This window comes from Anser brachyrhynchus (genome assembly GCF_964034855.1).
Source record: "Anser brachyrhynchus genome assembly, chromosome: 19".
Lineage (NCBI taxonomy): Eukaryota > Metazoa > Chordata > Aves > Anseriformes > Anatidae > Anser > Anser brachyrhynchus.
In genome coordinates, this window is record NC_137712.1 from 3,748,328 (window position 1) to 3,760,344 (window position 12,017).

Consider the following 12,017-nt stretch of genomic DNA (forward strand, 5'->3'; position numbering starts at 1 on the left):
CTCATCCACTTGAAAAGTAATACATACCATTAACTATATGACCATATGGCATCCATTTATAGAATATTGCACTACAGGCAAATAGGACAAAGGTACACCCCTTAAAGCACTTTTCTCATCTCATTAACTTTGGGTACATGTTACAGAAGAGCTGCTCTGCCTTTGTTGTGTTCAAGGACATTTTGTGCTGTTGAGTCTTGTATTAAACGAATTGCACTAGGAAAATTAGAGTCTAAATGTAGCTGTGCCCTAAAGCAAACAGCATTATTTTGCCTTTCTGTAATTCAATTTATTTTTTGCAGATCAATGTTTTCAAGCAAATTTGTTCTTTTGTCCTCAAATCTTGCTTAATGACAAAACTGACTTTGGGTAATTTGGTGCACAAAGAGGCCCGCCAGTGCTTTGGTGCTAGCAGGTTTGGGTGGTGCCCTGCTATGCGCATCAGTATACCCGAAACAGCCACGTGCACCTCCCTGGAACTGCACAGACTGGCTCGGACAACCTCTGTGAGCACCGACAGACGTCCTCGAGAAGACCCATCTGGTGCTCAGCGTGATGCGCTCAGCTCCATGGCTTGCAAGAAGGCAGGAAGCAGAGTCTGCAAAGCCCAGTTGCTGGGACAATAGGCTACACCGAAAAGCAGTCCTTTGTGTCCTGCAGCTGACAGTGGCTACGATTCAACACTTCAAAAAGACTGTGCGGGAGGAACACCCCGACACACACAGAAGCTGATCCGTGAGCACGCTCGGCTTGCTGCAAAAGCTCAGTCCTTCTTGTAGGCATCTGCCCCACTGAGTCCTGCAGCTGCTGCATCCAGCTCTAAAAATTATAAACATGCTGTGCTCCCTTTAAGTTAATTTGCACTGAAGAAATGCATTTGTTAAGTAGAAGTGAGTGTAGGTGCCTTAAAGGATTTTGGCTTAATAGCTTTCTCTTGTACACTGAAAATCAATATTGCTGCCAAGTACACTGTGGGTCTATCCCCCTTTCTAGCTTCTTGGAGGGAAAACCACTGCTATATATTGAAGGTCTCCACAAATGTGATGGTCCAGTGCACTAGAAACATAGTTTGTAGTAGAGAAATGAGTCCTCAGAGATGTTCCCATTCTGGATACAGCCAACATCTCAGTAAGAGGAGCAGTGCTGACACAGGGCAGTATCTCAAACCCATGTAACTAGCTCAGACATCTGCATGTGGAGGATCATTCATTGCTCATGGTTTAATCCAGCTCTGGGAACCACTTAATGTCTTTTTTTTTTTAATTTCTTTCCCCTCTCCTCCTGCTGAAGAGCCCAGCAGGGACCTTCTGCAAAGGCTGAGAGGTTGAAATCCACACACGCAATTAGCAGCAATCACCCATTGCTTATATTCCATTTCCTGACATCGGTGAGCCTCTCTCCTTCCAAGGGCGCGAACACTCCAGTCTGTTGAGTTTGAAGGCTGAACCTCAGCAGCGAGCGTAGCTGTTCACATACCACTTAGCTGAAAATAGGCTGCTCAGGAAAAGAGGCAATGGTCTAATGGCACCTTTGCACCGTTTGCAGGGCTCCCAAGCACACCAGCTGCACGTGAGCTGTAGCACAGGGGCTCCTTGGCTGGGCAGCGAAGGCAGGATGAGGCCTTTCCCTTTCCCCATGCAGTGGGGGAGCATGCTAAGCATTGTTCTGCCTGCAGGCACCTGCAGGGACCCAGGGCAATGGCAGCAGTGACCCGACTTAGTGCAGGGTTCCTGGTAGAAAGAGCCCTGCCCGTGGGGAGAGCACAGGGTAGAAACGTGTGAGGGGATAGCAGGGACGCGTGGGATTTATTAAAGGTGCTTGAGATGAGCACGTTAGCATCCGGCATCCTCAGCTCCAAATATTAAAAGCTTTAGGAGTGTTCAGCTGGAAAAATGCCCTGGATCATCTCGAGGTGCGTGCTGCTGTACTGCAGCAGTCTGCAACGCCGTGAGGTCTCCGCCTTGGCAAAAACAGGATGAATGACTGTGTGGAGTGCTCAGGCCCCAGCAGCAACTGGTGCTTGTTATAATAAGCATTGCGGTGCTGGCTGCATGAGACGGAAGACTTTTACTGGTGTAAGACTAGCAAGATCACGATGAGAAGCGCTCTAAGTGCCTGAGAAGGAAAAGGACCCAATTGCACCAGGCAGCTCGAGGAGAGTCCTGCAGAGGAGAGAGCCAAAGCCTCCAGCCTCTGCTTCCCAGCCGCAGCTGGGCATCGGGTAGTACTTGATTCCAGACATAAAGAAAGTCAGGACAGTTGCTCAACCATCACCCCGAACCCCACAATACTTCCTGTATCCTGCCCCCATGCACCTGGCCACTCGTACACAGAACACGCAATGACCAAAGCAGGGAAGTCTCCTAATATTTTTATTGTTCCTTAGATAACTGTGGATAGTACAAAGTTTTCCTCTTAAAAAAAATTAATTACCTTCACACTTCCATAAACAGAGCTTTCCATGGGAATCTGATGCCACAGAATTTCCACGGAAGCGATTTCCAACCACCATAATGCTATGTAGATATTATAACAGTAAGAGAATATTCTTGTAATTATCAACATGAAATTGGTTATCTGTGTATAAGGGTGAACACTGATCTTTTTTTCTTTTTAGAAACAAAACCATCATTTATTAATCCAAACTACATCATTGCATTTACAACATTCATTGCATAAACTGGACATACAAAGTTTTGCCACCTCTGGTAAATAACAGACATACATTATACAATATATTTGCTGAATACATAAGTTCAAACAATATGGGTACAACAACTTGTTCATAATACATACTTAAACCATCGTGTTTAATAGTTACTAAGACACAGATCCATGAGCTACTTCGGGTCTCAGCACAGTTAATCTAAGTGACAAGAACACAGTTGAGAGACAGTAGCTGCAATGGAAGGCGAATAAAACTAACCTGTGATAGGTCTTGTTCAGACAGCGAGAGCTCCTCACGGGTCAGCTTTTCTGCTTAGAAATACAAATCACACATCCATCACAGCTGACCGCGATGTCGGAAAATGTCCATGCAACCCACACACAGAAGAGAGAGAGTCTCCCAAGGATAAACTTCCAACAGTCATTGCCTTACTGCTTTAGTATGTACTATAGATTTGCTATCGGAACAGAAACAAAACAAAACCCCAAACTTAAGTGGTTCTTCAGGTGCAGTTCCAGCTGCAAGTACATGGTTAGTCGTGAGTCTATAACACAGGGCCAGACTTCTGGAAATGTAGAGGTAATGCTGATCTGTCAGGTTTATGCTGAATAATCCTCCATGACGTTGGTCTTAATTTTGGCAGCTGTTTATTTATTTACTTATTTAAAGTGTGTTTCCTCGATATTAGTATTTCTTTTTAATTCGTTTCTCCCTTTTTTCCTTTTTAATTTTTTTTTTCTAAATCAGTTTCTAAACAAGGATGGACTACAACTCATCGGACCTGATGACGTGGAAGAGGGTGACATTGTAAAGTATTTGGTGCCCGTTGTTCCAGGCATAGAGGGCCCGATCCTTGGGGTTGTAGTCCAACATGGAAATGTGCGAGTACTTGTTTTGGAACGGGATGTCGATGTACTCGTAGGTGGAGGCGTTGGTCTGGTAGGCGTAGTGCACCTTGGTGCCTCCCGAGTAGCCGTTGGTGACGTAGAGCGTGCCGCAGATGATGAAGGCCTCCCCGGCGCTGCGTTTCGGGTAGCTGGTGTTCCAGGTCTGGAGGCTCTGCAGGGTGTTGGGGTCCAGCTTGCTGATGACGATGTTGCCCGCGTTCTGGTTGGTGGCGTAGACGGCCCACAGCCCGTTCTCGTCCACCATGAGGTCAATGTCCGAGTGGCCGCCCCAGGCGTAGTGGTACATGTTGTTGTAGCCGGCATAATCCAGGCTGCGAGTCTTGAGAATGGTCTCTGTTTTCAAGTCAAACCTGATAATTATGTGGCTTTGGTATTTATTGAAATAGATAGAGCCGTTGTAGACCACTTGACCGGTGCCTGACCATGGGTGAGGGAGACGGTGAGAGGTAAAGTTGTCGGTATTCATGAAATCTGCCATGGATTTGTATTCGCGGACGAAGCGGTTGTTGTGGTAGCTGTCCATGTACCATACCTGGGCGAGCAACAGAAAAAGGTGGGGTTAGGAAAGAACAGAGAGCCGCCCGAGCCCTCCACCAGGGAGAGGTTCTTCACCTCCGCACATCTCCCTAGAAAATGAGCTGGGTGCTAAATCTGCGAGGAGGCCAGCTTCATCGAGCCACCCACTGGAAAACCACGTGCCCAAAGCCTGTCACCTGCGCCCAGAAATAAACCTCAGCCTGCCACCCCAAATCAGCCAAGAAATCAAGTGAAGAGTGAAGCCTTCCCAGAGGTAAGCCGGCATCTCCCCGGGGGCTGGCACTGTCCTTCCAGAGGGCAATCAGCATCTTTCTCTGGCTAAACCCAGCACATTACATTGATGCTGCCTCTAAGCCCCATCACAATTGCACTCAGTAAATTATTGCAGCTGCTGTGCAAAGCTCCGTTAATTTGGCACGCAGAAGCAATGAACGTAATCGCTCATTGTCAGGGAAATGCAGGCAAAGTCCATATTGGTTTAAAAATCATACACTTCTGCATCAAAAGCTTACACCGAGGCTGCTGAAATACAAAAGACAAAGACATCAAAATCTTGCTATCAGGAGATGGGGGAGAGATTTTAGACCATGACTTAAACACCGGTTCACTGGGGACAGTGTCTAGACTTCTTAAATAAAACAAAAAGAAAAAAAAAGAAAGAAAAGCAAAAGCTTTCATCATTTGAAATCAATTCAGAGGCAAAGAAGAAAGAAGAAATATCCATCCAGTGAGTGACATCCTGTATGCCTTTGCTGCCTAAAGACGAGATAGCTGCTTCCTATAAAAAACATTTAGGAAGGTAAAGAGGTAAATGAAATAGCAGTGGGGAATGCCTTTAAGGATGCAGATTTGGGTAATGCTGTAGTGCACGCTCCCTTTGCAAACACCTTGCAAAATCTGATCATACCAGAGCCTCAATACAGCTGTCTCCAGGGTCCATTAGAGCAGCAGACAAACATTTACACACGCCTGTGTGTGCATACATGTTTGGGCTGCTGTATTTGAAAGGCCAAGTAAGGTCTGCAAAAACTTTGTAGGAAACTTCAAACCTCCCTCCCAGAAACACCGCAGAGGTAGAGAATAATCCTGTGGCAAATTGCTCTGGTCTTCACACCTCCGCTGTAGGCTTGAGGATGGCTGTCAAAGCACCAGAAGAAAACCACACATGTCCCCGAGCCCACGGCAGAGAAGTACCTGCAGCCTGGGAGAGCTTCTGCTGTTGGACATGGTGCTGGAGAGCACTCTTTGGTTAATGAAAAGTCTGCATTCAACTAAATAGCTTGAGAAATTACAAAAAAATCTTGAAAACTGACTGTATCTCTGCTGCTCCCGTTTCATTATTTGGCATTAAATAATTCCACGTGTCAATGCATTGTGCTCAGCTTTTGGAGAGACAAAGAGAAGACCACAAGAGCAGACCCTGTTATCAGGCTGGTGCTGCAAGGTGGCAGGATCCGACGACATTTCGTGCTTTGGAGAAGCAGAGATTGATCGGTAGCAGTGCCTCGTCGTGCCGGCTGGCTCTGAGCAGCCTTCTCCGCACTGTCCTGCCAATACACATCAATCCCGGCGCTCAGCATCCACCTGCTGTCTCGCCACTCCTGCGAGACATGCAATTGTGCCTGGTTGTGTTCAATGATTTCATGACACGAACAAATGACCATGAAAACCACCAAACACCTCCCGGGGCCTGGCGAGGGAAGATAGATATGATAAAGTGCCCGTGTCTCCCCATCACCGGTTTCCCACTCCGCCAGGTAGCCAATGAAGTTCACTTGGGTGATTGTGTTTGTAATAAAATTCGCAGTAGATTTATATATTATACACACACACACACGCTTGTGAAGCTTGAGATACAGTCCAGAGAAAACTGCTTATGTACTCTCACAACAAAAACACACTGCAGAAAAAGACACGGGCAAAAAAAAAAATCCATTTTGAGATAAGACTCTCTGAAGACATGGGAAGATCTTTAGCACGTAATTAATGTACTTCAGCTGCAACCCAACTCTCCCTTTACAGATGTATAAATCACGCCTAACCCTGTTAGTGCCAAGGGATGCAGCAGACACAGCCTGAAGGGGACAACTCCGTCCCTTCTGATGAGGAAAACAGTGTGTGATGTGGGTAAAACCTTCCCGTTCTACTTCCAAATTAGGATCTTCATGGGGTGATGCTTTGTTTAATAATTGCAAAATAAAGAGGTATTATAGTGGGGAGCCAAGCTGGCTTGCTGGAAGGAACTAGCCCGACATCCCAAGTCACTGCTGCTTCATCGCTGCACACTTCCAGGCACACGGAGCCAGCCCCAGCGGTGGCTTCTGCAGAGCATCCCTCGTGCACTCTTAGCTACAGAAAGCCGATCGCAGGGCAAGCTCCCAAAATAGCTGCCCCGACACAGCCCTTGCCAGCGCCTTTATCTTTTGATGAAGGCTGCTTCACGCAGGAGGGAATTGCCATGCAGCCAAGGTCTGTGGTTTCTGTTTTGTTTTGCTGCCTGCAAATCCTCAGCAAACACTCGAGATATTTTCCATTCCATCAGTCATGGGAAGCCTGGATTGATTTTCAGCCAGTTATTGGCCTCCTACCTCTTTGGGATCAAAATTGAATGGTCTGAATGAAAAAAAAAAAAGGAAAAAAAAAAAAAGACCAAAACAAACCAAAATGAATCTCTCTCTGGCTGCAGTCAGTTAAATCCTCACAACATTGCAGGTGGAGGACAGAGGACAAATGGAGTTTGATGACAGTACTGGGGACACAGGCAGCAGAAAAGCAGCAGGGGCCAGCACCATGGGCCCCTCCGCTCTTCCCCAGCTCCCTCCGGGCTGCCAAATCCAGACAAGACACCCAATATTTGATTTTCCATCCCCAGATTTGGTGATACGTCTGAGACCAAGCACACGGTGGCCACATTGAGGTTCACCTGCCCTGGGAAGGGACCACGGCATGGGGCTGCTCCCCCCTCGTCCTCCCGCCCTTCCCCACCCTCAGCCGAGGTCGGCAGAGCTCCATGAGAAGGATTAGGCACCAAGGGGCACTACAAAAGGGCTTTGGTGCTGGGATTTAAGGATCTTTCCACGGATTCGGTGGAGGGGGGACCACGGGGACGTCGCCGCCGCGCTCTTACCTTGTTCTCTCCCTCCGGGGCGAGCGGGTCCGTCATCCACGATCCGAACCGGGAGCCCGATGTTTTAATTGTGATGGGGTCACTGATTCCTGTCAGCTTGCCACAAGCTGGAAAAAGAGTGCAAGGCTGGTGAGCACCATTTCCAACACCCTCCGCGGCCCGGGCCCGCGCCTTCTCGCGGCGGGTCTCTGCCTGCCAGGCCCCAGCACAGGGTGCTGTGCCCCGCTGATGGGAAGCCGGTTTTTATTTAATTAGAGGTAATTAGGCTGAGAACAACTGCCGGGTGCTTTTGTTTGTTTCGTGCCTCTTAATAACAAGTGTCCTTATCACACTGCCCCAAGAAAACAAGCTTTCCTGAAGCAGCCACGCTGCTCGAATGGGAAATGAGGAGAGTTAGCCAGGGTCGAGCAGCCAGGTGGAGAAATTAGCTGAATAGCTCTGCTCATTTCTGCTGTAATAGAGTGGGTGCAGCCAAGATAAAAAGACAGACGTGTCTATTCCAGCCCTGCTGGAAACGTGCATTTGTTACAGGTTATGCAGGGGAGAAGAAAAAAAAAAGGTGGGAAATTATAGGCAATATAAATCTCTTCCTCGCGAAGAGCGCTTACCAGCTTCTAGCAGCCACCTTCTCTGCTCTCTGCCATGTCTGCTCGCTCAGGAGACACCCGAGACCACCAGCCCCCCGTGGCCACCCTGCTGGCCCCAGGAGGGGACGTCGGGTGCAGCAGAGGACGGAGGCCACACGGGAGCCTCCAGGGCCCAGCCTCAGCATCGCCCCGATGGGGACGTGCACCCACACAGCACCCCGGGGCTCGGAATGAAGGGCCGGGTTTTGAAGCACTTCACCCTGTTGGTTTCATGCCCCTGAACTTAATGTCAGCACATCTGCAAGTCTGGCTAAGCGCCTGGCTGCGTTTTTAAGCCATAAATACCAGGTGAGGCAGCAGCACCTCTCCCCTGTGAGCCTGCTATGCTGGCAGCCCATGGCAGCTAATTTTCCTTCCACCTATCTGTCCCCTGGCACTGAACCCAGCGTCCCTTTTGGGACACCCATGAGTAGATGCCCGCAACGCTACAGCCTCAGCATCGCAGGCAGCCCTACACCAATTAATTCCCTCTTTACATCGATATCCCCACGTTTCAGCCAAGCTGCCATTCCGGTCTCCCAAAACGCCAGCACTTCAGCATATGTGCACGACGTAATGACAAGCAAAGAGACCAAGCTGGATGCGGCAGGAGGGGCTGCAGCCGGTCCTGAAGGCTCTGTTGCTACGGGAGCAGGCATTTAAAATCCGGACACATTCCCAGACTGGCGGCAGCATCTCCTGCCAAGGTCAGCGGTGCAAGGGGACGCCGGCCCCTGGAGTTCACCAGGTGTTTCTGGTTTCTCCCCTGGGATGAGGATGCTCCTGGGATGCTGAGGAAGGGGAAGGTCGCGGTGCTGGGCTGGAGAGGATGCTCCAGGTGCTGGGTTGGGATGTCTGGGGCTGGGCCAGCAGGTGGGAGCCTGCGGGGTGCTGCTGAAAGGCACGGGGAGTTGGGCCAGCTCGGGGCAGGGTCCTTCTGCTCGGTCACCAAGTACGTGCCCCAGGAGCTCTGCACTACCCACCGGCTGCCCTTCTCCTCACCCTGGTCTCATCAGCCCCCTGGGCTCCCAGTTACGGCCACGGGACACATCCACATACCACAGCTCCGAGATGAGGGGCAAAGGGGCCACCTTAGCCTGGGACATAAAACAGATGAAGATTTGCCTGTTCTGCACCAGCATGACATGGCCATGGGGACCATCAGTCTCGCCACAGCCTTCAGACACCAAGCAGCCAAAGAGATCTCCCACCAAAAAGCAGAGAGCTTCCCTGGCCTCACCGAGCCATGGCAGGGGGAATTTGTCCTTCTGCCTGGCTGATGCATTCAAAGCCTCTCAGCTCAGGCGAAGAGCAAGGTATTGACAAAGGGATGCAATGGGTTAAAATAATAAATACTTAATGTCTGGTAAATTCCCATTGCAGAGGACCAGCCTTCCTCTAATCACAGATCTGCTCAATGCTCCCTTCCATTATCACCGCCCTACATTGCTGTCACTTTATCTCTTTCCTTCCATTTCCCTGGAGAGAAAGGTTGTATAAAAGCTCATTGATCAAAAAAAAAAAGGAAAAAAAAAAAAAGGAAAAAAGCAGCAGCAGCTGATAAGGGTAAACTAGTGTTGTTTGAACGTAGTGAGGCTACATCTCATACACGTTTAGCTGGAGGCACATTCACAACAGCTCTTCAGCAGTGCAAGAGGGCTGCTCTTACGCAGGGCGAGGTGTTTTCTGTCTCAGAGTAAATCTACGAGAGGCACTTATACAAGAGAGAAAGTTTGAAAAGGATCCTGGAGCCAAGTGCTTCCTGGCCCCTGGTGAGCTCGGTCCACGCAGCTCTCATAGGGTTACCAGCCCTGTGGTCCTGAGCTCGGGGCCAGGGTCCTGCTTACAGCCCTGCTGCTTCCACCGTGCTCTGCAGTGTTCTCGTACGGCTCCCAGACCGTCTCCCATATTTCATTAAACACAAGAAAGGCAAAGGCTGCGCTCACCGCTTATTTTCCTTCTGGGACCCTTTTTGATGCCGACATGCTACAAGCATCTCGAGTCGCTCAGGGATAAATGTGCAGGAGGGAAGCGCGTTCTGGTGGCCGTGCCTGAGGGCACGACGTGGGGGAAGCCTGTGACCAGGGGACTTGGGGGCACTCATGGAGGGTCTATTTTCACTTCCCTTTCCCCAGAACTATTTGGGGCCCACGGGGGTCTGTGTGTCCCCGTCCCTGGGCATCAGCACAGATCAGCCTCTCCCAGGATGACTCTCCAGGAGTCCTTCCTGCAACCCCAGAGAGCAGCAAGGAGATGCCACCACCACGCACATCCCCTTCCTCTACCCACACCAGGAATTTTCCAGCAGCAACAGACACACTTCCAGCCAGTTACAACGAGCACCGCCATCCCCCCAGGATGCTCACACCCCCGCTCCGTCTTTTTCCTAAGCTCCAGCCCCCCGGTGACGTTTAGCAGCTCAGGAGCAATTTCTCCACCAACGCAGCCACCGCACCGCCACCAGCGCTGCCTCGCGCTGCACTCGGGCTGTTCCTGCCCAGCCAGGAGCCCCCAATCCCAAACACACTTGGGACAGGCTGGCAGGACCCTGCTACTCCAAAGAGGGAGGACACGCTTGCTCTTCCCCATCTCTACACCAGGATTGTGGGCTGGGATTTTTTGCAGGAGCTGGGGAAGGCTCGTGCCACCAGCAAACACGAGCCTGTGGAGTGCAGATGAATCAAATTCCCCCTTGACTCGAGGAATGACAGCCTTTCCCCCGTTTGAAGGCTCCTCTCAGGAGCATTAATGGAAACGTTAAGATCCCAATATAAATAGTGATCTTTAAGAATGTAAACAGAATAACAGATTGAACGTGCCATTATCGATTTCTTTTTCCCTTCACACACATGCCACGGTCAGGAAGTGTTTTCACTATTGATCCATCAATAATGCTTAAGAAACCCAAAATACCAAAAGGACCTTGTCTAAAGAAAATGCCGCTGCACTGTTGAGCATCAGTGCTACCTGGAGGATAAGGAGAGGCGAACGGGACAGGAGCACAGCACATCCCCTCTGCCTCCCTTGTCCTGTGCTCCCCGGTCCTGTTTTTGGTGCTCTGAGCTGTATCCTGAGCTCTAGCAGGCCAACACACACCAGGTGAGCAGTGCTGCTGGCCCATGCAGGAACAAATTTAAGCTAAAACAGGCTACTTGAGACTCCAGCGCATCCCTCTGAGCAGATAATTTGCAGCTAACAACAATCCTCAGCAAACAGGGTCTCATCGTGTGCCAGCAAAGTGCCTGTAAGGTTGTTATCTGAATTTAACTCAATTAACTACCATTTTCACTGGTTTACACTCTGGAGTGATAAACAACATTGGAAATTCAGTCTGTGCTGTTTGCTGCTAAATGACCAAATAAATCACCCTCCCGGGCCAGCAGCAAATGCTCCCGGGTGCACCCTTGCAAGACTCAGCACTGGTCTCCGTGAGCAGCCGGGGGGGCCTGCAAAGCCCCAAGGCACAAAAGCTGCCCTGGACAGCACGGACACAGAGGGAGCAGACAGGCAGGGGGAAAAAGAAGGGGCAAAGCCAGAATGCCTAAACAAAACCTCAAAGAAATACACAAAAAAAATCCCCAAACTTTCTAGAAAAGGTTGCCCACCAGATCTCAGCACCCCACCTGCCTCAGTCTTGGCTGGGCTGGTGACCTGGCCGGTTGTCCCAGCTGGAAGACCTGAGCATCGGGGGACACAATGAGCCAGGACAGCACGGCCCAGAGCACAAGGGGCTAATGGTGCAAGATCAAACTCGGCTATTTTGAAGCCCTGAATGGTTTGGGAGCAATTTCTTAAAGCCTGCCCAGGGTCTGTGGGAGGATCATCACAACACCCCTGTCTCCGGTGGAGCCAGCCTGGGCTGGGCAGCTCCAGCAAAGCCCGCTGGAGAGGGGCTGTGAGGGATTTATTTAAAGACCTGGCCCTAGGAAGGCAATTGCACAGCCCAGATTCAAATCCCTGGTCCTGCTGCTGTTCCCCCTACCCATCAGCGGCAGCTTCTCCTATTCCTCAGGAGATGGGCTGAAGGCTACAGATGCAGCAAGTGGATCCTTGGCACCATCTCCCCCAACCAAACCCAGCCCTACCCTCCAAAATTTCACTGGCGAGGTAGCTGGAAAGGGGAAACGCAGGGAGGAGGCTGCTTGCAGGGG

The 12,017-nt window shown here is 50.2% G+C and overlaps 1 protein-coding gene across 3 annotated transcripts in view; it reads right to left on the minus strand.

Moving 5' to 3' along the window:
• Window positions 1–2,357: 2,357 nt before the first annotated feature.
• Window positions 2,358–12,017, minus strand: part of OLFM1 (olfactomedin 1) — a 32,975-nt gene continuing 23,315 nt past the window's right edge. For all 3 annotated transcript variants that reach the window (XM_080561639.1, XM_080561638.1, XM_080561637.1), the window contains 2 exons: window positions 7,241–7,347; window positions 2,358–4,108 (listed from right to left, as the gene is read on the minus strand). In XM_080561639.1, the coding sequence (XP_080417765.1) occupies window positions 3,434–4,108; window positions 7,241–7,347 (782 nt within the window). In that variant the 3' untranslated portion in view covers window positions 2,358–3,433. The remainder of the gene's footprint in view (window positions 4,109–7,240; window positions 7,348–12,017) is intronic.